We start from the raw sequence: 26,644 nt of genomic DNA on the forward strand, positions 1-26,644 counted from the left end.
TTGTTGTTCAAGTACAGTTGTCTGCATTTCCCCCCTCCCCGTCCACCTACCCAAGCCATCCTCCCTCCACTGATTCCACTCCCCCTTGGTTCATCCATGTGTCCTTTATAGTTGTTTAGAATATTTAAAATAAAGAGATTTAAAAAGTACTTTTCAGAGAGCAAGAAGGCATCACTTCTGTAAGAATAAGTGAGAAATTCTACTGACTCCAAGGCACGGCACGGATCACCGTATCGTGGTGTGACGTGTGATTGTAGAGTATATGCTGGCCCCTAAAAGGAGATTTACCCCCTTATTGCTGGCTGCTGTTCCCGCACATCCTTGCTGAATGCCAGTGCAGTAAAAGGCCAGTAGAAATTTCCACAAAGCCGTTCACGCTGATTGAATTCAGCACGTGGGGTGGGAAGACTCATGGGGAAGCTGCCGGTGATCACTGACCATGACCCATCACCGTCAACTAGGCTTCCCTCACTGCCCTTCATCGGCTGTAGGATCAATGCCCTGTAGGAGTCAGTAAGACCACCTTCTGAGTCAAGGTTATTGTCATGTAGTTGGGAGGCAAGTATGTACTTTATAGCCAGAAAAACTTATGTTCCAATCTATGCCCACCCCTGGGGCTATTTTCAGGGGCTACTCAACCTCTCTGAGCTGTTTTCCATTGTACAACCACACAGTGGAAAGCAGTTTTGATTTGGGAAATTTTGAAATACTTTAAATGCATTGGCCGGCTTAAAAATGTTACCCACTAGGCCGGGTCCACATAACTGCTTACCAATTCCTGTCCTCATTTTCTTTGCTCCGTCTGGATCTCCGTGGCAATAATAAAAGAGTGACTCGTGGAATGGAATGGGACTCCAGTCAACTTTAACTCCGTGGAAGGGCTTTCCACGGTTTAGGTTCCATAGCGTTACTGAACATCACCATATAGGATTCAGTTGGGTTTGAAGCAGCTTGAAAAAGAGTTATATCTCAGCTCTTTCCAACACTTTAGCATTACATTTAATGTAGAAATAGTGTGTAAGAGTCAGCCGTGGCCAGAGCCAGAGAGGAGCCACCAGCGCTCACGGCTGTGAGGGCTCAGAAGCACTCCGGTCCTAGGTGTTCTGAGGGCCCATGAGAATAGCTCGTGTGTACTGAGCATGCGCTACTTCTCAGACGCTGCTGGGGGTCTCACCTGTACCTTCTCTTCTAAATCCCCACCACAGCCTCTGCGTTGGCCACGATTCTCACCTCCATTTTGCAGAGGACAAAACAGGCTTTGAGGGTCAGTGGACTGACCCAAGGTGACAGGGTAGAGCTGGGGTTTGACCTGGACGCACCCATCCGGGCTCTAGGGATGTGTTCTGAGGACAGTCCACACCCTCATCCGCAGCCTCCGTAATCGCTCCCATCCAAATCTGAGCTGGGGGTGTCCACTCCAGGCTTCGAAGCCCTGTGACTTCAGCGCCCAGCGCAGTTCTCCCCGCAGATGCACATGTCTGGGAAGAATAAGCAACTGCCTTACCTGGTGGGCTTTGAGCGTGCCTATTTACTTAGAACTAATCTCCAAATTATGCTTCACCCCACAGTTTTGTCTTGGCATGGGAGGTTCGGTTATTACTTTTACAATGACTAATGAGAAAATAAATTGGCAGCAACAAAAACCCAGGCCAAGGCATTAGCTGTCATCAGCAGTTTTCCCCTCACCAGCTGAAATTATTGTGCAGATACATTAATTAAAAACTCTCGCACAAAAATGGAGAATTAAGTTCTAACTTTTCAGGGGAGAATCTCCTTGGGGGTTGCGAAATGTGTTTGGAAGCGCCCGCCCCGGGTGGAAGCCGGACCTATGGGAGCACCACCCACGTCCCTCCGAGGGAGTGAGGGCTGCGGCTGGTTAGAGGCGTGGGTCGTGCGGCCGGTCCACTGGCTGGGAAGGCCCGTTGTATGCGCATTGCTGTCCGTGTCCCTATGTGACGACCGTCCCCTTCAGAGCCGTTCTGCTTGTGAATGGTCAGCATTCAGTTTTTTTCACTTCATAGTTATACAAAGTATTATGTAAAATTTTGAAGTATTCTTTCATGTTTGTTTATTTTATCATCCTAATCATTTTTGTGATCTTAAGATCATACATTAACGTTACTGGTTTCAAATATTATAGACTGTTAACTTGCAGGGTGTGTGAAGTTGGTCCAGTGCACTTGGCTGGTGGAAAGAGGTGCAAACATTGGGTATCAGAGCTACGTTCTATTTTATGCAAATGTGGCCCTCACATCACCATACCTGAAAACTCCCACACTTAGAATATGGGAGGATTTATTGGCCTGGCACATGCCTGCTGTGTGTTTCCTCGGACACAGACCTGCACGAGGAGTCTGGGTGTGACACGGGGGAGCCGTGTCTGTGGGAGGCCGGTGCAGAGGAAAAGGCAGGGTGAGCAGGTGACCAACGTGAGGCAGAATTTTCCATTCAGAAGTTTGCATTACATTGCAGTGGACACGACCTTATCCTTTTGATGATCCCAAGCAAGATGCTGTGCAGGAGAGAAGATTCTGGAAGTACACGGTGGATAGATTTCATGGGAACTGCTTTACATGCGCTGAACACGTGTTGTTCAGACTAGAACGAATGGATAGTCACATGAGGAAGATGGACTGCGTACAGATGACCTGGCTTGGACTTCACCCTTTGGTACGTGCTGACCGTGCAGGGGCCCCTGAGTTCTGTTTTCCCACAAATGTAAGAAACACAAGTGGAGGGATGACTGTCACCCAGAGAGGCCAGAGCAAGAACTCCGGCAGGTGTGGGGAGAAGGCTCTCTACGCCTCTGTTCCTTGTCACGGATTCGGGGCACAGGTCCGGAAGTGTGGCCATCAGTCTGTCCCATGGCGCACTCACAGGTGTCAAACCAGACGGAGGTCGCATTCTGAGAGCCTAGAAGCAGGGGCGACCTGAGGGTGATAGTCATAACTGCTCCATGTGGCAGACCAGATCTCTGTCTCCCTGCCACCAGAAAACGAATGGCCCAAGCGACCGAAGTCTTTGATCCTCTGTGACAAGCCATGACAAAAACTTCTGAGGTCAATGAAAAGTTTTCATCAGAATCGGGAGGACTGTTCTGAAGTGCCCATTTGTCTTATTAAAGCGATGTCTTCAGGCCTTAAGCTCGTTATTTAAAATACATAAAAGAAAAGTGAAAACTATATTTTATTCTGGCTTTCAAAAGTCAAAGCCAATACAATATATTATTTTTAAATAGCGGTTTTACTCAATGTGTTGTGAATGTGGTTAATGCTTTTGGCAATTTTTGGAACAAGAAAAGTGGACAAGGAAAAGAGGAGGCTTGACAAAGGACCCTGCTAACCAGACAAAACGTGGGAAAGAAAGTGAAAGATGATGAGAACATTATAATGCTTGGAAATGGGAGGGTTTCTAAGGATGCTTCGAATGCACAGTGAGTCTCACTTTAAAGGGCCCTACTCGTGAATGCCGCTTTTAACCTCTATCCAAAAAAACCAAACTTCGGAATGAAATGAATATCCTTTACTTTGTAAAATCATTACACCAGTAGACAAACCCTCCTGATTCATGGTATAATAATTATATATAAAGTTTATTGATGGCGCGAGGTGGAGGGAAGAACATGTGCTAATTGTCAGTAGGCTTTTCAGGAACAACTGACAAAGCCGAATTTGTTTATAACCATCAGCAGTGTGGCTTGCAAAGATCAAGTCCACACTGGGGGTTGAATACTTCCTTTATTATTATTTTTTTCTGAGACGCAGAGTTTCACAGAATTCTCCATGAGAGGAAGGCTCCTGAGTTCAGATCGGGTTTGGCAGTGCAGTTCTCTGCGGTGCCTGTCTTACCAAGTGCGCAGAGCCCTGCGGTGAGCGGACTCGCTTACCTTGGCCTGACTTAGCCTCACCTCCGACAGCAGAGCCCCCACGGTTTGGCTCAGCACCTGCCAACAGCTGGCACCCCACCGCAGGGTTCCGTGAAGTGCACTTGAAGTACTCGATTCGCCTGTGACTAGGCCTACGGAAACAGCCAATCACTTGAAAAGCCCTATGGTTTTATTTGAAAAGAAAAGTCATTTTGTAGGATGTTTAGAGACTTAAGGGTGAGTGCTATAATAAGGGTGAGGTTCTGCAACCTCATTGCAAATGACTTGGTGAAATCCATTTATGCGTAGTGTATGTGTGGGAAGGGATTGCCATATGAAACAGCTGATTAGGAGAGAAAAAGGATTTTAAGGTCCAAGGAAAAGGAAAAGGGGCAAGATAAACAAACACTATTGACTAGAGAAAGCTCTACACCAGCACAAACGTTGGTTGGGGCCAGTACGTGCCTTGCTGTTTCCCTCAGTGTTGTGGCTCCACAGTCAAGGGTCTGTGCCCTAGACCTCCAGGCAGGGTGCCGGTGACATGCGCAGAAGGTCACCATCGGGGTGCCTGTCCTTCTCCCTGTCCTGTGCACTCCCGATCCCAGCGTGACACGGAGAAGCTTGCCAACTTTAAATAGTGACATGTAGCCAAAGAGGTGGGAAAGCCATTCTGAGAAAAAGATCTCAAGATTTGCGTGAAGTCCTAGCTGCTTGACCAAGCAGAGCCAACACCTTGAAAGTTGCTGGCTGTAGCCAGGACTGGCCTGACCTTGACCTTCCTTAGACTGGCTCTTACTGCCCAGCTAACACTGGTTCCGAGGAGCTCTGTTTCATCAATCGCATGTCACAGTGTAGGCTTCTAGGGCACCAGCATTGCGGTGCAGCATTTTCCGATGAACTTCTCCAGGACTTCAGTGAAGCTGCCACACAGGGGGTGGAAGGGTTCCCCGGTTCAGATTCGGCCTGGATGTACCGTTAGTGGAAACAATAGTGCAAGCACTGCTACTGGCCTACAGGACAGAGAAGAGTCCTTGAGTGCCCTGCGGTTTCTGGGACGCCGGGCGGCTATTGTCGGAGAGCTGCCAATGGGCCCCTTCACCACCGTGGGTGTCTATGCGGCCTTGGCTCCCCTCCAAAAGTGTTTCTGTTGCCTGTTCCTCTTCTTCCTCCTTTTTTTATTGTGTAACCTTTACAGTAGGTTATAAAAAGTATGAAATTGGGCTCGTTCATATTGCTGATAAAGGTTTTATCAACAAAGCTCCTCTCTCCTTCACTGCACTCATCTTACTGAACATTAAAATTGTCACAGTTCTGGGGGGTCCCCTGAGCTTCTGTTAGGGTAGTTCTATAACCTCCATAGATGGTTCTATCTGTTCCTTGAGTACCTTGCACTTTAAGGCCCTAAAGTTACAAAAAGTGACAGAAAATCATAGTTTCTTATCACGCAAAGATAGATGTATAGCTGCCCTTTCACACAGGAAACCAGAAACCAAATACTGATCGTTGGAGACTGATGACAACAAAATATATTGCCAGTAAATGACAAAAATATGAAACTTGAAGTTCTTATTTATATTAATTTATATATAAGTGTTTATATTTATACTCATATTTATAATGTGTACATTTACATGTATATAAGTATTTATCTTTATTTTTATATATTTGATTTCTATTTTAAAAGTATTGTCACCTATACTATTAGCAAGGATGGTTAACCAAGGGACAACTCAGTGTGTCCACAAAGGCTCTGCTTATGAGTTAATAAAACACATGGGGCAGAGTAAGACTTTAGGGGGCTTTGTTTGCTCATTTTTTTATGCTAATTGTTTTCAATGAACTGGATGCCTTTGGTAGTCTAAAGGTTTTTGCTCATAATGATCAAAAATACTTATTATATATTATTTCTAGATGCTCTTGGTGGTCACAGTAAACTTTAAAGGAAATCTTATGCCATGACCTCATGTAACTCCTACCCAGCAAGAAGTTAAGGGGTAAAAGAAGTATTTAGTCATTTTCGAGATTGGGGAAGGTGGTCATTTTACTGGGAAGTGCTTCGGACTAAAGTTAGTTCTTTGCGGCCATGGAGGTGTGAAGCCACCCAGAAGGACTCCCCGCCGTGTAGGGAGTAATGCTATGCCTGTTTGGTAACATTCCACAGAAATGGTAGGAGATGTTTGACTACCGATTTTCTCCCCCAGCTTTTCCTCTTGAAAATGTGTCATTTGACTGGCATTTGTCGAGGTGGAGAGCTCTCCTGGAATGCCAGGCACTGCTTCAAGCACACGTCTGTCGGGCTCCTGCAGGCTCTTGTCTTCCTCCACGTGTGACTGAGTGTGTGTTGAAAAGTTTACACTGGAAGCCACCAAACTGGGGTGGTATTCATGTCAAGGGAGGGGCTGGTGTGTCCCTCTGGATAAGAATTTAAGAGGAAAAATCTGGAGCCTTCAGAACTGTGCACAGGAGCAGGAGACAGAATTCAGGAGCAGGACAATCTCCGGTTGTCTCTACGTCATTCCTCGTCCATGTAAAAACCTCAGCAGCAAAGGGCGCCTCGCGTGTCCCCAAGTTACATGTGCACTTGGCCGCAAACTTGGCAGCCGGCTGCTGACTTTGCTAAGTCACAGGGCTGTTGGCAAGAAGAAGAAAAGAGTTTCACTCTTTTGAGCATAATACTAGATTTTCCAAGTGAAGTTGCTATATCCTCATCGGAATATTAATCCCATTAATGTTTCAAAATGCTTCTGAGGAGTTCTGAAGTTTGTCTCAGTTTGGATTCCACATTGATTGACTACTTCCCCTGCTTTTTTTATTTTCCCCAGCAGGTAGACCGGCTTACAACAGCTTTTATGTTTATTGCAAAGGCCCCTGTCGAAGAGTGCAGCCAGGAAAGCTCAGGGTGCGCTGCGGCACCTGCCAACAAGCCACGCTCACCTTGGCCCAGGTAAGGACGCGCGTTAGCAGAGGCTGCCCAGGAAGGTAACGTGCGTTTGCAGAGCCACCTGTGGAGTTTCTAACCAGCTGTCCCCATGCCTCTCACATGGACATTCCTCCATGTGGTGGCAGGGGTTATGGTGTCTGCAGTGTCATTTGAAACCATGTGACTCTATAATATTTAGGTAGCCCGGGACATTTGCCCCCATTTCTTTGGTCCAGGCCTGATTGAAAGGAGAGAGAAACTGCTTTTAAGACAAGCAGGGGTAGACTTTTGTGGGGTGTCTTTTACAAGCTTTCTGAGATGTTGGAACCGGTTCCTATCTTGGTCTGTGTGGCGGCCACATGTTTGCATATACTTGTCCGAATTCATCGGATGGCTCACTTGAGGTTGCTGTACGTGAGGTTGCTAAATGCAAGGTGTTCCCCAAGGCCAAGGTGAAAAGAAAGTTGTGGATCAGGGAACGGTGCGCCTTTGAAGTAGGGATCTGCACACCAGCATCTTCCGTGGCCTTGGCCTTGTTTCACGATCAAAGAATGCTCCTTATGTTTTTAAGTGCTTGGGAACATCAGAAGAATAATGTCGCGTGACCCATAAACATTGCAAGGAATTTAAACTCCAGTATCCATAACAGAGAATCACTGGGACGCAGCCCACCCACTCCTGTGCACACTCTGTCTGTGTGGTACCGTGGGCGGGGCAGACAGACAGACAGACAGACTCGATGGCCTCACGACCCCGACATACCTACTCTTGAGCCTCCAGAGAGGAGGTTTCTGGGTCCCGATGTAAACCACAGACACAGCTAGTTCCTGGTGTCAGTGCTATGGCTGTGTGGAGCCTGGCAAAATTTGACGTGAATGCGAATGTGTGCATCGCAGGGAGAGCACAGCCCAGGAGCAGGAAGGGTCAGAGCTCTGGGGGGTCAGGGTCTGAACTGTAGACAGACAGCCCTGGTTCCACGTCAGGTCCCAGTGAGGGCTGGGGAATTTGGATTTTATTCTGCAGGCCCCAGAGAGCCAAGGCAGATGTTAAAAACAAAGGCGATGCATGACGTGATGTGTTAGAACTACTTATTTATTGGTGCTGTAAGTTTGTCATTGGATGGAAGTCAAAGAGGTTCATTAGTTTACTTTTCACTGGGCTCCACAGGCCTAGATTAGGGGCGGGAGGCCCGACGAATGGCTGCAGTGGAGCACGGGGAGCTCCCTGAGGGGTACTCCGAGGCAGGAGCACCACCGAGCCCCTCCCCAGCCTGGGGACAATGGTGCAGTCCCAAAACATGCAGTTCGGTGTTTCAGTGCGGAACAACATTTCAGCTACACAGGCAAACCCCACAGGAGGACAGTCCCCCGGGTAGTCTCAGCTGTGTCCTGACCCCCAGGGAGTGGACCTTCCTCTGGGGTGGTCATAGGAACGTGCTTCTGTCTGGGAGATGTGCCCTCCCAAAATCCCTCCCACACGTGTTTCTGCCCCCTCTGCCGCCTTCCAGTGCACCACCAGCCCCGAAGCCCACCCGATCCACAGCCTGTGGGAAAACTCCGGGTGGTGAATGTGACCTATTTTCAGGAACCCCGCACGGTTCCGAATGGAAAGAGCAATAACCAATCATCCTGTAACTCCAGGCTTCACTGTCTTCATGGATTATCTCACCTAATTGCTTATTAGCACTCTGAGGGACCTGCTGTTAGTACATCTGTTTAGGTTGAAGAAAGAAAGAGGCTTAAAGAGATTTAAGTAACAGGAGTTTACAAGCTGCGGATGAGGGATTTGAACTGGGTTGGTGCCGTTGGCGTCTTAGCCCTACAGCTGCCCCTTTCACTACATGCACAGCTCTGCCTGCGGGGCGGGCCCACGTCAGACGTCCCCACTGATCAGATGCGTGGGTGGTGCAAAGGTGAAGTCTCGTGTGGGCAGTGAGGGTGCCGAGAACCGTGGCGGGTGGGAGAGACCTCAGCCCTCGGGCAGGGGGGGGCTCCTGCCAGGCGTCATGGAAGCTCAGCATGGCCCATCTAGTTTTTAATACAGAGAAACCGTAAATGTGCAATTTTACATGATATTTCTCACTGGAAAATGAGCTCCATGGGGGGAAAATAGAAAACAAAAAGGAAAAACAACATGCACCAGCAGTCTACATACACCAAGCCAGAGTGTGGTGGCCCTCACGTGATGCACGAATAGGTGGGGCTCCACTGAGCCTGGCCAATAGCGAGCACACAGCGAAAGTGAGTGGCAGCTGGGAGACCATGTGTGAGCTGGCAAAGGCGACTCTGGAGCCAGACTGCCTGGGTTAGAAGCTTCCCCCACCCCCCCCGCCCTTTGTCCCTAGGTCAGCTTGGGGACCTCTGTGAACAGGGGGCATGGTTTTTAGTTCTTACTTATTGCGCAGATTAGTGATATGCGAACAGTGGATGGAAAACTCGCTGGAAAGTGAATACTTAGAAATCTTACATGCTGTATTATTGTTCTGTATTATTGTAAATGCACACACGGGCACACCACACTGCTGGCTGGTCTGCAGGCTTCGGATCGGAGGTGACGTGGGAGGCATTGATTTGACCCCGAGGAAGGATTGCTACGCAGAAAGTAGACAAGTGCTCGATTTCATTTTCCAGAGATTTGTAAAGATCTGCAATTTACACAGTTTCCTTCGGCCAGGAATAAGAAAGAAAAAGGAAAAGGCATCTTATGTAGCTGATGTTCTGGAGGAGCGGAGTGTGGTTTATCAGAACTTCTATAGGGGGCTTTTTATACACAGGGAGGGAGATCGGAACCTACTTAGCCTCCTGCGTTACTTTTTAAAATGTAATTTTATTTTTTCTGGTCCAGGGAAATACGTCTTCAACAAGTCCCATGCCTTTCATGAATCAATAGTAACCTCCTAATTTTTTGTGGTCATTTTGGGGAACTTATTCATAATTCCAGCATTTCTGCAGCCCTCTTTAATATTTGCATGTGGTAATAAAACTCTGTGTCTCATACATAAAGCTCTGAGGTCGAACCGTTTACGGGGTTCACACCTAATGAAAAACTGTGGATGGTCTCTTTGTCTTGTCGTTAAAGATGGGAGAACCGGTGTCTGAAGTCTTGGCCTGACCTTGGGGAGGAGCTGAGAATCGCCTTGGGCACCAGGTTTTCTTCTTTCTCCAAATCATATTATCTTCTTTATTTCATGTTGACCTTGACCAGAGTTTCCACTCATCAAAACCACCTTTAGAAAAATGAACACTCTCTCAACAACTGTGAACAGTGGCTGATTGGAAAAACATGGCAAACGTCCAGTTCTCAACGGCCCACTCAAAGATTGTCCTTGTGGGTCCACGCAGAACTGACACAGCATTGAACACAAAAGGGAGATTGCTTCGCCCATGCACACAGGGCTCTGGTTGTGTTCTTGGAGAATAAAATAGACCATTTAAAATAACCCGTGTCATCGCCGTTTGCCTGGACAACCAAACAATTGACTGAGTCTTAGCCCCCAACCCTTTTATTTTTCTTAATCCAAAAAAGTACACAGGAAAAGGAAGCTTTCCAAGATATGTAGCGCTTACACTGGTTTTAGAAAATAACTGCAAAGTAAAGAAGGAGCTCTTATTGGAAAAAGAAATGACACCAAGAGACAGGATGCCATCCCTGTCCCTCCCTTCTTGGGTCCTGCCAAACTGAAGACGAGAATGTGGGTCGGTACGGTTCCTTCTGTGTGTCTGTCATGAAATCCTGAGTGTGTGCTATGAAGAGTGACCCTTCTGGATGGGAAGCAAGCATGTCGTCCGACATGGCTCTTAGCTCGGCTCTCAAAAGTTCCCCAGCGCCAATTTCTACAAACGCAAGATGGCAAGAGACAGTGCGACTCGCTAATAAAATTTCCTGGGCTGATGAAGCTTCATTAGAATCTCACACTGATGAAGAAGAGTCTGCTCATGGGGATCCTTTTGCCAGGATTTCTCCTCCTCAGACCTGCAGGCGTCTGCCCACTGAGCCTCAGGATGCTCCCTTCCGAGTCGTGGACGAGGGGCCTGGCCCGTCTGACCCCTGTGCCCACCGCTGCCCGCACTCCAGGTGGGCGCTGCCTGCTGTAGAAAGTGAAGCTTCTAGGATAGGGAGAAATGGACTGGCTTTTCTAACAGCATGTGGGTTTAAAATACAGTGAGGATCTTACGAGTAAAGTGTTTATTGATCTGATAATGGGAGAAGATAGAGCACCTGTAGAAGTGAGTTTTCTGGGCTCGGAACCACCTGGGAGCAAGGAGCTGGAGAGAATGGCCGCTCACGGCCCTTGTCCCCACAGGTGCTTGGATTCGGGGTCTTGCACTTACTTATTGGCTGGGTGACTTTGGGCAGGTTGCTCACCTTCTTTGTCTCAATTTCCTTGCTGTAAAATTGACATAAAAATTTCACTGAAGTCACAGCAAAGATTCGGTGATTTGCCAGTAACTCACTGAAGGACTTTGTGTGTGCCAGGCACGTTCTGAACATTTAGAAACTGTTAGGTCTCGCCGTTATTTGTTCAGGTGAAGAGTTTTCTGCCAAAAACGCATCAAAGCAACCGCAGAACTCACATTGTAAGCTCCCACCTCTGCGACTCTGCGGTGTGGGTAAGGTGGAAATTGTTAATCCCTCCAGCACAAACTCTGGGTAGCCCGGGTCATCTGCCATTAAAATCTTCTTCTTTGCGCTCAGTTTATTAGTCTAAAAATGAATCATAAGCCAGGAGGTTGCTGTAGCCAAGAACCCTGGCTGGTATTTTCCCCTCCATTCACTATAATTACTTTATCTCAAAAAGAACTTTATCTTGGCGGCTCTAATGAGATACTCGGCTGTGGAATAGCATGAAAGCTAAAAGGTTTCCGAGGAGAGATGGTGCAATAAATAGAGTAAGATGTAAAATGCCTGCCCGGCGTGATGGATTTTATTTAAAATTGGTTTATAGATTAGGGACAATTTATGCAAGGAAATTTATTAAGAAATATAGTCTAAATGTATAATCATTCCTAAAGTTAATATTTGTTAGAGATTAATTGTTAGTCAGGAATCTACTTACTTCTCTTAATATCAAACCTACTCTCTCATAGACATGTAATCGAGTCTTGAAATATATCTGAGCTTACCGAGCAATAAGTGTTCAGTAGTCTTCTTTTTATCTATCAATTCAATTGGGAGGCATTTCTGAGTTTGGAGAGCTTAGCGAAAGAGACCTAGCAAATTATTTTCTGTTATGAAGTATTTTCGGATGTCCCAAGGGTGCGGGTCTGCGGTCTGTTTGGTTGGTGTTCTGACGTTAGGCCCACAGAGGGGCCAGTTGGCACGTGGCTCTATCTCACATCCAGGCTCTGGGGGCGAGAGGGAGCAGAACACCCAACACCAGGCGGGCCTCGCCCCTGCCCACCCAGGGCGCCCGGCTTTTCCTCCTCGTAGGAAAGTGTTCTTCTTGAGTTCATTTGTGCATATATTTCTATGAATGTAGTCAAAGCTTCAACATTTCAACAGTTTGGATTATACTGGTTTCTCTTTGATCTTTATCTCGGTAATTTTGTTCCTCCAGAAATGTTTTAAAAATTTCCAACCATTTTGTCTGTTAAAGATTAACCCATTGACCCCAAGTGTGGTTTTTAACCAGCTGTAACGTCAGCAGCACCCTGCATTGGGTGGGATTCATGCAATGGCTTTCAAAGGCACCTCAGCATGAGCCGGACAATGTCGTCTCTCCTAGACCATCTGAGATGTTAAAATCGTTTGCTCCCCCCTCTTTTGTGCTGCAGTTGGAGGGAGTCAGTGTAAACAGAGGAAAAGACAGGACGCCCAGCACCCCCACGCTGAGAGCGGGGGAGGGGTCCCAAGAGTTCAGAGCACCAAAGACCTGGCTACAGGCTTTATAATCAAATCCATTTTCCGTAGACGATTCCAGCAAGCAAATTGGCCTTTTCTTGCCTGGTGAATCAGCTTTCGGTGCATGACTGTCAGCTGCCTTTCCTAGAACCAGCCCCTCCAAACAGCCGCAGAGCACATATGTGCGGGAGCAGCAGGCCTATTTGTTGGAAGACACTTGTTTTTTGGAAAAGCTCAGGACTATTAAGGACTTTAAAGCTTGGGACTTTAAAGCTTGGGACTTTAAGGGCTCGTAAAGGTGCCTCCTGTTTTAGCTGAGGCTCTGGTGGGAGAGGAGCAGTAGACGAGAGAAGACGAAGGTGGAGGGAACTGGGTAGCCACTCGGACTTGGTTTCAGCATTGCTGGTCAGGGGCAAGTGAGAGCGGAGAGTGGACAGCGGAGGTTTCTCACCGGCACCTGTGTGGGGTCTGGGCCCAGCTGAGCGGGGCACCTCGCAGCCTCCCTCTGGCACCAGGACCCTGGGCAGCGCCGCCAGGCCAGGCGTCCGGGGCTGGTGCATCTGCCTGGAATTTTGGTCCTTTATCCCTGTGAAGGACGACACCTGCAAACCACTCTCAAGAGAAATATTCACTGGGACCACATCCAATGTTTTGACAGACCCTCCACCTAAATATATCCATAAAGCAGAGATGAAAAGATAAGCTTTTTGTACAGAAGGTTTTTCATATACTTTTTAAATTTTATTCTCAGTTTCAGTTAAATGTGTCATTTTAAAACCAGGCTGCCTTCTTTATTGGTTGACAGCACTGCCCACAGGCAGCGGCGGAACTCACGGGGCAGAGGCGTGACGCGTAGGGACACACTCGGCCGTCTCCAGCACCAGCTGCCTTGCACGCGGCTTCACTCCCCACCTCCCCTGTGGACAGCGCTGGCCTCCGGCGTCAGTCTGCAGGCAGGCCGGCGTGATGGGGTAGCCGTACTGGTCTCATTTATTAGAAAAAGGAAATAGTGGCGTCAACCCATTGGAGACACCTCTTTGCAGGCTTCTTTTTGCATCTCGTTGTTCGTGAGTTCGCCACATGGGCACTCACGATCACACTGGAAGTCCGGGAAGTGAGTGCCTTCCACAGGCTGAAGGGCAAACGTGATTGGCTCAGACTCACCTCATCGTTTTGCTGGTTTGGGTCCATTGCTTTTCCAATCAAAATTGGAGTTCTGTCAATAAAGAGAGAGGGTGAGATGGGTGATGGGCGGGCAAAGTAAGGGGTGCTGTGTTTGTAAATGCAGACTTATCCGGGATGATTTTCATGAACTCACCGATTTTATTACTAGTCTAAATTCTGCTATGTCCTCTATTTGCATCGCGATGGCTACACTGGGGATGTGACCAGCCTTGAACTTGTTTTTGTGTGTGAAATGCCACTGTTGTTTCCTGGTTCGTTTCTACACATAAATGTAGCTCCCTGGTTTGCTATGAAATGAAACTGATAAATTATCTGTCTCCCCATTTAGAAAATTTATTGAGAATTGTAGAAATTAAATAATAGATCTCTAGGGCACCAGGATAATTTCGTTGTCCTTTGCATAAGAGGTAAGTGGCCCAAAAACCTGTCCAGGGAAGGGTAAGTGAGTCCAGTAGCCTCATCCTGCTCCACAGTAGGTCCTTGGTCAATGCTTTGTAGAGAGCAAGTGCATTGCCCAGCTGTAACACAGCGTGGGGGAGGGGAGAGGCCCACTGAAAAACCTACTGCAAGACAGCGCAGATCAGGGCTCGGATACATTTTTACAGCTCTGTCCAGAAGATTCGCTACTTACGCATGCATGTACCTTCCACTAGGGAATCTCAAGCTTCCTGCATAAACGCGTCATTGAAGCAGATGGGAAATGGACAGGTTAACTGACTTCACTTGGGTTCACAGTGACAGAAAAGCCAAGCTTTGAATGAAACGCCATGACCCCAAGTTCAGATTCTTGCTGGAAGCATCCACTTTGAATTCCATTTATTTTCTTACTAGGGGTGGGGGGAGTGGGAGCGGGGGGTCAGACCTTTCTTTGTTCTACAGATTTTTCCCACAAAAAGTCCAACGTACTAGACTCTCCATCTTCCGGGAGGTTCAGGAGCTGGGTCAGAAGGCAATCAAGTGTGTTTTTCTTCAGGGAAGAGGAACTAGAAGGGTACTGGTGTGCCTGAAAGGTAGGAAACCAGGAAAATTAGCGGGAGGCTCTCATGGATTAGGACTGTGGAACGGACCCGTTAGCTCCACTGGTTTGCCGGACAGCACAGTGCAGATGGGGTCCGAGTCCCCGGTACGAGCCCTGCGGGGCCAGGGGCGTGCCTGCAGCTACACCCCCCAGTCACTCGCTAGTGAGATTCAGCTAAGCTTCTCCCAGCCAGTCTCCAGTGCCTCTAGTTCTCTGCAGCGTCAGCACAGTCTTTCTGTCTTTCAAACCTCCAGTCGTTCCTTGGTCATTTCCTGGGAACTCAGAAAGCCATCCTGATTGGCACACGCTGCCCTAGCTGCCCGGTAAGGGACCTGCGGTTACAGTGATCAGGTACAGCCATCAGTGGCAGGAGAGCGTTTCCTGCATGAGGTGCTGAAAGCACTGGTTAGTCCTCTTTGTTACCAACTAGGAGCGTCTCTATGAAGCAGTTTCGGTAGAGGGTCAGCGCAACCCAGCGCGTTATCACCGGCAGGCTGTGCAGTATTGCTGTAAAGCTAAGATTTTTATGCTTTGCATAATGAGCTATAGGAAAGATCATAGATGCATGCACATGTGTATCTATACATACACATGTGCATACATATATATACCTACAAAATAAGTGGCGTATGATCAAAATAAACTTGATACCCCTCTCTCGCTCCATTCCTCCACTCTGGCCCCCGGTTTGGGATACCTTCTCCGTCAGTGGCTGGCACAGCGCCGATGCCCAGGCTGAGTTCAGACGTGTTTTGCTCGGTGGATGAATAAGTGAACAGGTGACGGCAGAGTTGGTATGCCTCAGCCTAGCCATTATTCTAGCCTGGGAAAGGGCCTTGTAGTCATCTGGCTTCACCACCTCCTGCTACAAGATTTGCTCTTATGTGTATTCGGTGTTTGGTTGTCTGTCTTCTGCCAGAGCCCCTTTCATAATGAAGGAAGCCTTGCTTTTCCAGTTAGCTGTGTGCACACACAGAAATCTTATTGATAGTTATTTGACCTGAAATCTGTCTTCAGCCATGACTTCTAGCTGTGATTTTTGACAAAAGAACAAAATCTATCTGACAGCTCTTCATATGTTTGAACAGCTAACAGGATTCATTTCTTAGGTCTTCTTTTCCCTGCTAAACTACGACTTTCAACAATAAGAAATGCTAAAAGCATCGCCTTGCCACAGAGAAATGCACTTTTCTGTGAACAGTGTCAGAGTCAGCAGCGGTATGGCAGGAGAGCAGAAGGCAAATCATCGTTAGAAAGGTCATGTGCAGAGGCAGCACCCGCAGACCGCCATTGAACTTGGATAGGGCGTGTGTGGACAGACTAGGGTCGATCCAGGTATTCTGGAGAGGAAGCCAGAGCTGCCGGGGGTCATGTCCACGGGCATGTCTTCCTGGGATAGCGATGGTGTTAGGGTCGGAGAATCTAGCGGTGCGGTCGCCCCCAGGCGGGGATTGAGAACACAGAATTGTTTATGGTGGCACTTGTGGTGCCTCAGAGCCTTGATGCCTGGTGGGGGTCTCAGTGAGGCAGCCCCAGGCAGTTCCCGGGCAGACTCCCCCAACTGGAGCTGCACCCCTGCTGCTGACAGTGCCTTTGTGTCTTTCCTAGAGGCACTGCCATGCCACTAGCAGGTGGCAGCTTTTACTAGGACACACAGGCAACTTCAGATGTCAGCTACAGTTTTCGTTCAGCAAATAACAGTGTCCAGTGCCATGAGAAACAAGCAACCCGCGAGACCCAAAGGTCCCCCTGTACTGCTCCGCCAGGGGGACCCCTGCGGAGGGGCGGGAGGGGCGCCCTCCTCTCTTCCCCTCGGAGAGCCTCTGCTCTGGCCCACTTCTTGCTCCCCTTGGGTTCTGCTGCCTCAGCACAGGAGCACGGTGAGAAGACTAGGAAAGGGGTCAGGGAGGGGCCCTGCCTGACCGGTAGGCTGCTCTGGATGTGTCTGCACGCTCAGGAGCTGGCCCGTGGGAGATGCAGACTCTGTCTCATCTTCTCACCAGCTCCCACACAGGTGCTCAGAGGCCACCACAGGCGAGGCCACCGTCACCTCCCGTGAGGCCTCCCCGCCCAGCTGCTGGTTTCCCACGGATTCTCTTCCCGTGTTATCTATGCTTGAATCTTCTCAGCCTTCCATGCAGTCTTCCTGGGTAGAAGGTGAACGGTCTTGATGAAGCTCTTTCCAATTTTTCAAGGAGGAACATTGAGGCAGCACTTGTTCTAACAAACTCTGGAGTCACAGATGTGACCAGCATAACTATGATCAACAGGCGACTAACTTCTCTATTTACCAAGTTTACCAAGTGGGACTCGGACCCCAACTGGGTGTCTGTCTCCTCCCAACTTGAGACCAGCCGCCTCCACCTCAGAGGGTCCTTCCGCCGAAGCCCTTCTCTCCTGATTGAAGATAAAGGGGTATCCCGTTGCGTGGACATGTGACGTGATGCACTTTTCAACCAAGACATTGTCTTCCCAAATGGTCTCCACCGAGCCAACCATAACACACACGGAGTTGGCGAAGGATTTCAGAGGTTGCATCCTGTGTTGGGCAGGGGGTGGGGCACGGAAACTGTACGTTCCGCTCACGTTCGCTGTGACCCGGAAACTGCCGCCGTAACACGTTTTGAAAACCCTGTTTCTGGGTTTCAGATTTCTGATCTGCCCGTGGACCCGGCACTGCCCTTGGTAGTGGGTGCTCCAGGTGAAACCTCCCCAAGTCCATGAACCGGTTCAAAACGTCCGTCCTTGCCCATCGTGCTGATTGTGTGACAGCCGTGTGAATTTGGAGAGTTAGTCGTCACGGTCGCCGTTCACACCTGTGGCGATTCTGTGAGATTCACAGAGAAGATGGGGGTCGTCAAAGAAACGTTGTGCAGTGGGGCGGAAACCCGACCCCACAGAGTCTGAAAAAAAATCGCAGGCTTTTCTCATTCTGTTGCGTTGTTCCCGTCTCAACAGAGACTCCGTACTTGGTGCGTCGTTATTTTTAACAGGACTTGCTCCATGCAGCCCCAAGGCATTTACAACATTGTGGGTGTGCGGGATCGCTGCCATTCTCTTCTTCTGAGATGTTCTTCCGTTTCCGTTGATTGGTAGTTTGGAGGCTTCCTCCTCATGAGGTCACGGCTGCCCCTGACACGTTCTTTGCCAAATGCCGTGTGACAGAGGTTCCAGCCATCTATTCGATTCCGTCTCACGGTACCAAGATAATAGGAGCTGAAAATGAGCTGAGAGGCGGGCCCTCGGTGACACAGAGCCGCTGGCATTTAGACTAAGCTATTACTTCCCAGTTTTTCCTGGAGAGAAAGAGGTTGTAAAATCACTTATAATGAAGGACATGGAGAACATGGAACTTGACGCACTTAACCTGCCATCTTGTCCTTCCTACTGTTTTCTTAGTCAATGACTGACTTTTCATAAGGACTGAAGTTACTTTAGTGTTAATTTGGAGCAGTATATTCAGCCATGAGTATTTGTTTCTTTTATTTGGAAAATCACCATTTCGAAGGAGAATGGGCAGGAGAGTAAGTTTGTACAAATACTGGTTTCTATATATGGTTCTGCTCTGCCATTTATTGGAAATAGACATTGCACATTTATCAGTAACAACTTGAAATTTAGTGGACATTTGCTTTCAAATCACAATGTATTGTATTGAACTTTGGAAATTCCAATGAGTTTAGAAAAAATCTATAAGATTGGAAAATGTGCTGTGGTGTATAGTTTAGGTGAATTACATGCTAAATAATATCGCAAATCTAGGAAAATGTCAATTTATATGTTCAGTAAAGCAGAGCCCAAAACAAATTTCATAAGTGTCAATTTTGCCTTATTAGATGAGGCTGTATTAAGGATCATCGGACTAGAAGACCAAGGTGGACAGCACTGTCCTTTGTTTTATTACAGTTTTACGTATCACCGCCTCGAAACAAATGCCTCATTGAGGAGACTGTAATTGGTCCTGTTGGAAAGGGGAGAAAGCTGGTTCGCTTCACACTTCTCAGAGTTCTCTGGACAAGCACTTCTTGGTCTTGCCGTTCCACTTGAAACGTGCAGATTTCTGACATTTTGAAGCACAGGGCAGGTGCCTCTGGAACTTCCGTGGGAGCAGGATGGAGGGACAGTGCGGAGGGGAGCCAGCTCACGGAGGGACGCTCTGGCAAAGTGCTCCGGGGAGAGAGGGTGGCGTGGGTGTGCGCACTGCGCCATCTGGTTGTAAGTTCTGGAGAACTTTCCGGTTATGCCGTCCATCTGCCTTTCTTGTTCATTGTCTGCCGACTGGCTGAAGGGGCACCTGTGCGCTCTGGGACACCTGCCTTCGTTCATCAGGGGGACGCTGCCTGCGGCCACCACGCTCTCCAACGTGGCAGCCACCAGCCCCTTGTGGCCCTTTACTTTTTAATGAATCAGAGTGCAATAAAGTTGAACACTTTCGCAGTCTAACCGTGACCACATTTTGAGGGCCCCGTGGGCACTGGTGTCCGGTGGCTACTGTGTGGTCCCTGATGAACATAGGTCGTTCCTGCCATCACAGAATCCTGTTGGGCAGATCTAACTGAGGGGCTTCTGGTTGGGTCCATGAGATGAGCTTATTTGAATTTGTAAAATTTTAAGTGTCTTTTCCTAAAACTAAGGACAAAGAGGACAGGGGAAGAAGAGCATGCAGGGCTTACTTGGTACTGCTGCAATGAGGAGGGTGGGGTGCAAGACCACACTGGAGTGACTCAGACCTCGGGGAGGCTCAGAGATGAGCCAGGATGTCCCCCTGACCCCAAGCAGGGGTGACAACTCTGCAAGCAGGACTGAAGTGGCCTGCTTCTGCGGGTCACTGTCTTGTCACCAGATGGAATTCCTTCAAGCATGTCTACTCCAACACATGAACATTTAGAAGCAGAAGCCTCTGGTTCTCCTAAGTCAAGACGGCTTACAGCCTCTCCCGTCATGCAGTGAGTCCAGAAAGGAGGGGCGCCGACCACACAGAGGGGCCCATTCCCTCCAGTGCCACTTGCTAGGGTCTGGGATGTCTCCAAAGAAACTCGTCAAGGACACTGGGCCAGGAGAGTATCTGGCAGACCTGAGGTCTGTGCAGCTTGGAGAAGAGGTGGGGGACTGGTGTCCCCAGGAGCCGTCTCAGGTCCTTTCTGCCTGTAGACCAGGTTCTGTGGCAGGAGATGCCCCGAAGCAACCCCCTCCCTCCTGAGCATCTTCTTCCTTCTCCATGTCCTTGCGGTTCCCCATTTGGGTAGTGACCGCCTCCCCAGTGCCCATGAATCTCAGTGTGAGGCAGCACTATGGCCCCCTGCGCCCCCCCCCATTTAAAGCTGGGTGCAGCGCAGGGTTGCCGGGTGGGAAATCTGACCTGCTTGAGGCCACATGGTTGCGGAAGACACAACTTTGTCAACGAAATGCAAACGCATTTATAGAAATCCTATTTTTATAGTCATGTATTCAAGTCAGCATAAAAGTGCCAATAGTAACTAGTCAGCTGTGTTGTAAACATTGGCAGAAATGACCCAATAATAACAGGGTTGGAAGTGGGTGAAAAGTAGTTTGCACAGGACCTTACTTTAATTATTTCCAATAATACAGTAATTATTCACTTGTGAATTAAATTCAAGACACAAACACATTTTGAATTACAACCACTCAAGCTGTCATTAAGGAGTAAGTGTCCTGAGTCACCGGGTGGGTGTCCCCACAGCTGCTGTGGGGGGAGGGGCTGGAACATTTACACCTCGTATGTCCAGGGGCTAGTGGGCGACGTCCGAGATCTCTCAGAACCCAAAGCCCTGGCTGCCTCCGGTGTGTGGTAAAGCTCGCTAGGCAGACAGCGGTGGGAGGGGGAGGGCAGTGTAGGAGTAGATCTGGAGAAATAAAGAGGTCTACGGACCCGGGTTCCTCTACCCAGAAAACCAGAATCCGTGCTGGTGCGTTAGGCTAATTGACAAGCCACAGCTGTGGTCAGGTGGACCCTGTCCCTGGGTCACTCTGGTAGAGCGAGTGTGGTCGCTGGCCCGGGGCCCCTTCTGCCTGGGGGTCCCATCCAGCTCACATCCCCTCCTAAATGCGCTTAGTTTCCTTATTCCCCTTCCTTCTCAGACTGTGATTTAAATGGATTCTTTTAAACCTGCGGTTGAAGCATTTTAATTTGGCCTGAGAGTCTTTCACTCTGACTGCGGGGATCCCGTGCCTGGAGGCGGACTCGGGGGCTCCCACTGCACCGAGGTGACGGCCCACGTGACACACGATGGCCAGATTCGGCTTCTGTTCCTTGCAGCTCTAACTCTGATTAATACATGCGTGGCCTAAAGAATAATTTGGTTTGAAACCCACTTCCTGTGCAGGCTCTCATCTTTTCGGAAGAGAGCGCAGAGCCTCGCGGGTGGGAGAAGGTGCCTCGGGAGCCCACACAGATCCATACAGTCCCTGCCTGGGGGCCCTCAGCGCACCTCCAGCCAAGGGGTGGCCTGTGTGTGAGGCAGCTCCCAGCAGCGGACAGAGGGTCAGCCCCGGATCTAGCTGCAGGGCCTGCGGTCCGTGTTTCCGAACTGGGAAGGGCGCAGTGACTTCCGTTTAGAAGCTTCACTTGTAAAACCCAACAAACTGGCTAAGGGTGTGTTTTATGTGAATGGGACTGGCTGAGCGTGAAGTGAACAAGAGCGAAGAACAATGGAGTGAACTCGTGCCTGGAGGTGAAAAATAAAACGCACGGCTCAGAGTTGGTGAGAAGTCCGGTGAGGGGAAGACCAGCGGAGAGCGGTCTGGACAAACGGCGCCATAAAGCCTGCCGGCCGGGGACACCAATTCCTTTCAGGCACCACGTGTTCCACACTATGAGACAGAACATCACATCGTGGGCTTTACAGACAGATTTGTATCTGTGTGTGTGCACTCCAGTGAGTGTGCAAACCGAGGGGCGGGCCGGGCCGAGACTGGGCCAGCCGTCCTGAGCGTGTGTGGGGCATCACGATTTCCTGTGAGTGGGTGGGGAGAGAGGAACGTGAGGAGCGATTCTGCGGCAGCGAACACAGAGATGCCCATCTTCTGCGTGCGAACATTCTCCTTAGAGGAGAGCATAATATGGGCAGCGTCACCCTCTCGAGAGGGTTTAAATCCTGTGACCGCAGTCCCCCCAACTCTGAACTGCACACACAAGGCACCTAAAATGTGGGTGTGATTAACACACCCAGTGACTGCATATTTTACTGTGTTTGTACTGCCCTGTCGCTCTGTAGCGTTTGCTCCAGCGAGAAGGGTTACGCCGAAGGCAGGGTGTGTGGTGGTCCTGGCGCTCACACCCACGAGTCTGTGGTGTGGTTGGTGTCCCAGTGCCCAGCACCTCAGGCCCCACCTCACAGACTGAGGATGACAACGAGAGGAATTGTGCTGATGAGAACAACTAACGCTCACGGGCATTCACCCTCCTGGCCTTGCCCTCGACGCTCATCATCTCTCCCCTTCCTCACAGTGACCCTAAACGGTAACATTGTATTTCCATTTAACACACGGGGAAACTGACTTCCCCAGAGTCACAGCTGGACAGAGGCAGAGTGGGAGCGTGAGCTCCAGTGGCCGCCCAGGGGGCCCATCACCCACCGCTCCCTTCCCTGCCCGGAGTGAGGGCGGGTGGGGAGGAGGGGAGACACGTGGCCCACAGGGCACGGGCCAGTGACAGAGCAGTGCTGGTTGGCCGCCTCCCTGAGGCCACACCCAGACAGTGGAGTCACTGTGTTCTCTGTCTTACAAAAAAAGCTAAAAAGCTGCATCAGAACAGCCACCTCAAAACGTCAAGGACTCACCACACTCGTGGCTGCCCACCCATCTCAGGGGTCCTGGCCAGGGAAGGCCGTGTTACCCCACGCGGAGGCGCCCCTTCAAGTCTCTCGGCACTGGGTGTCCCGCATCAGCCATGATGCAAAGGTAGGTGGCTCTTCTCCCCAGTGTGAGGGTCTGGATCTGGACCCTCACAGTGGGGGGCGTTCCCACTGGAGTGCATAGCGGCAGCCCGTGCGTCCCCCGGTCCAGAGCGGCCAGCGGTCACCAGCATGCAAACTCTCTGTCCCTACGTGGTGCACCCTCTTACAAGCAGCCCACGTAACACAGCAGCGGATCCTCGGGGTCCAGCGCGGACTCTTTCTTATTAGGCATTTGGTCGTTTGTGAACTGAATAGCTGAACTAGCGGTGTTGTTTTCTCGGGTGTATCCTGACTGTGACTTTATTTACCTTCCCTTTTAAAACTGTGGGATGCGGACTCCGCACTGAATTGTATCTGCACACACAGCCGCCATGCAGGGCTCTTCTGTTCTGATCCCTCTGCGGCCCTGACGTGCCGTTTGCATGTCTGTTCCTTCTCTGGGCCCCGAAGCCCAGTCGCACGTAAGACACGGGAGCCACCGTCACTAGAATTGTTTGCAGCTGTCATGGCAACCGGCACCGAGAAATGCTTCCTCGTGACCATGGAGGCCGAGACCAAGCTAGTGTGTCATGGTTCCCAGCTGTCTGTCCTCACAAATGCCAGTTACCTCATAGTTTAGGGATGCAGAATCTGTGGTTCTTTAATGTGGTCCGAAGATGCAGCAGGTTTTATTGTGGGAAAATAACATCTTGACAAATTGATAATGTTATTTTCCGCCTTTCTTCACTGTTGTTTGGTTGGTTTGTTTGGGGGCTGGGGGGCAGGGCAATTTTCAAATCAAAGCCCAGAGGAGCGTGTCTGGGCCGAGGAAAGGAACGAAGGACAGTGGCTGCCAAACTGTGGTTGATGCTCTCGCTTTAAATGCGTTCTGTATCCTGTGTGACTGTTCGCAGCAAAACCGTATAAAAACTAAATATTGAGCGGAATCAACAAGGAGCAGCGTTGGCACCGCCTCACCGGGGCCCTCCGCCAGCCACACAGTCTTGGCGACCTCATTCCTTCAGTAGCGTTTCCTGACTTTCCCCAAATTTGCCCGAGCTGGCCGAATCCCCACCACCTCTTGGGAGCAGTGGATGCCGCACAGTTCTTTCTGCCGTGTGAGGTACTCACCCTGCTTGTCCTCGGTTTCCCCACTTTGGGGTTACAATGTCGTGAGAGCAGAGCCGATGTTCACGGCCGTCTCCCTTGCTCCTCAGCACCGCCCGCAGGCACCCAACCCGCCTTCGATCGAACGGAGGGGGAGCCACCCACCAACTGTCGAGAACTCTGTCTCTTGTCAGAGGGTTTCACTGCTCTTTGAAGAGCCACACTGTCCTGCCCCGGCGGCTGGTCCTCCCCGGACACCCAGCAATCCTGCTGGAGGGGAAGCAGCGTCCTCTGCTCCCTGGTCTTTGCGTAGAGCCTTGCGATGAGGACGGACGCCAAGTGTACTGACCCCTTCCTGCACGGGGCAGCCGGCCGTGTCGAGAGGGTGTGCATTCTGGTCGAGAACACTCATTTCTCCCACATCTTTTCAAGTCTCTGGAGTGACTGCCCTCCCGCCCCACATGATAGATGGCCATTTGGCATAGTCGTCAGTCCAGTTAGGAAGGTCTCGGTATCGACCACTCAGTGCAGAAGCATTTCCAGCTTGTTCGTCACAGAGTTCAGGTGAGGGGACCATTAATCTCCTTCCTTGTTTTGGAATAAAGTCACCTCTCGGTCACCACAGTGTCCCACTGGCTCTCGTCCTCCATTTCATCATTTTAAAACCATTTCTTTCTAAGTTCTGAAGCCTCTTTCAAGGCACTGTGCAGCCGAGTGAGAGATGCTGTTTCCGGGCTAGGTTTAGCTGTTGACACTCAGGGCTCACCTTGCACACTTCGAATGCTGTGATAACGGTTTGGCTTCTGCCGGTCACACCAGCAGACCGCTTCTCCCGTTCATGTTCACACACAGTCTCCTCTCCCCTTTTCCGTAAAATGCAGAGTTTTCTTCTTGGTCATTACATCGCTTTATCCCTTCAGTTTTTTTGTGGTCCACGTCTCCAGGTTGCCATAATTGCTTTTTAAAAACTGGATAATTATGTAAGGGGTTTATTGGGTTTCTGTATTCCTGTTTTAGAGGCTCAACTTACAAATAACTTCTTTTTCTTTCCGGGCGTGTCATTATAATGTGTCAGAATTTTTGATAAGCTCTCCTCCTCACCGACATTGTTAAAGCGACTGAGACAGGCTCTTGCTCTCACCCACGCTGTCACTGCAGCTCAAAGCCAGGCCTCGCCAGCGCTGGGCAGGACTCAGCCCTCTGCTAATGCGCGGAGACCCAGGCCCCCCCCCCCCCCCCGCCATCCAGAGACCTCATTTGCTGGGCCCTCTGAGTGCCATGGGCACTAAATGGGACGTGCCATGGGGTCTTTGCACGTGTGCAGCTCCAGAAACCAGCCTACAGTGCCATGGACGCAATCACACCAAACAGAACGGAGCACTCATTCTCCCGAATGGGTGGACCTGGTTGTCCCCGGGTCCCGATTATTGTGAATAAAGCTGCTTTACACATTTTCATTTGAATGATTTTCAGACAGATGCTGTGTTCGTTCTCGTGAGTGAATGCCTAGCACTGGGACTGCTTGTCCGGAGGGGAGCCGTGTCCTCAGCTTTATCAGGAGGGCCAGGGTTGGCCCAGAGGCTGTAGCCATGGTCACTCCCAGCCACCAGCAGGAGGGCTGTCACTCTGCGGCCTCTAGAGTTGTCACCGTGACGCCGGTGGGTGTGCAATGGGCTCTCCCTTGGATTTATTAATGAGCAACAGGGGCATGCACTGGTTCACGGACGTGTCGGTGATTCGTGTTGTTTTGTTTTGTGCTGCCTCTGCCCCCAGGTTCTGCTCAGTTTTCGGTTTATCAGGAAAGATATGTATCTTTCTAGAAACATCCATGTATATATTAGATACCAGTACTTGGTCACATACATACTTCATGACTACTTTCTGGCAGTCTGTAGGCTGTTAATTCCCTTTCTTAATATCGTTTGATGAGCAGACATTTTAACTGTTAAATTTATTACTTTTTATGGTCACTGCTGGGGCTGTCAGAGAAACCTTTGCATAATCCCGAGACATAAAACACCTCCTGTGTTTTCTTCTAGACACTTGATGGGCGTGGCTCCCACATTACATTTTAGGATCCTGCTCACCATGGTTTTATGATCTCGTTGGGTCTGGAGAGCTACATGGATACGCTACCACTTCTTTCTGCTTCAAATGACTTTGCTCACTGAACCCCAACGCCCGCGCTGTGTGGGGTCCGTGCTGCCACTCTAGGCTCAGGGTGTTCTGCAGAGACACAGATAGAGACGACATTATTATTAGGGGCCCACATTGACTTTGATATGGCGCTTTCAGTAGGTTTTCCAGGGTCTTCGTCGCAAAGAACTGGATTCCCAGCATAGGCGCCTATTGCACACAAAACACTTAGTCCCCAGTGTTATATTTCAAAGTCAGTGGTACTCTCTTTCCAGTAGAACGCTCTCTCCAATGTTGGAGTAAACTTGGTGGAAGACTTCAGAAGGCATTCCACCATCGTGGGCTTTCTATCATGTACTGTAACCTCACGACCCTTCCTGCTATGCCTCATTATAATAGACATTTCAATACAGGTGCAACTTCTGAATTCCAAACGGTAGCGCTTTTTCCTTTCTTCTGTAGTGTACCGAAATTCCAGAGTAACAAAGAGACTAGGGCACCACCATGCATAATGCACCCTCTCTACATAAAAACAGCACAAAGACGGCCACTCAAACTTTTCCTGATAAATGCTAATTAGCACGTCCCCTTGGGCCATTGTGAAATAACAACGATTCTACTTCTGCTTGACTTGACCTAGCATTTCAACGACCAGCGTTTCATACCTCAGCAAATGT

At 49.6% G+C, this 26,644-nt stretch overlaps 1 protein-coding gene across 1 annotated transcript in view; it reads left to right on the plus strand.

Moving 5' to 3' along the window:
• The window catches only part of PRKN (parkin RBR E3 ubiquitin protein ligase), an 869,798-nt gene that overhangs the window by 357,319 nt on the left and 485,835 nt on the right, over positions 1-26,644 (plus strand). Inside the window, exon 4 of the mRNA XM_053668746.1 lies at positions 6,688-6,809. Coding sequence (XP_053524721.1) covers positions 6,688-6,809 — 122 coding nt within the window. The remainder of the gene's footprint in view (positions 1-6,687; positions 6,810-26,644) is intronic.

Source organism: Artibeus jamaicensis, unplaced genomic scaffold (assembly GCF_021234435.1).
Source record: "Artibeus jamaicensis isolate MK-2021 breed Jamaican fruit bat unplaced genomic scaffold, CSHL_Jam_final contig_497, whole genome shotgun sequence".
Taxonomy (NCBI): domain Eukaryota; kingdom Metazoa; phylum Chordata; class Mammalia; order Chiroptera; family Phyllostomidae; genus Artibeus; species Artibeus jamaicensis.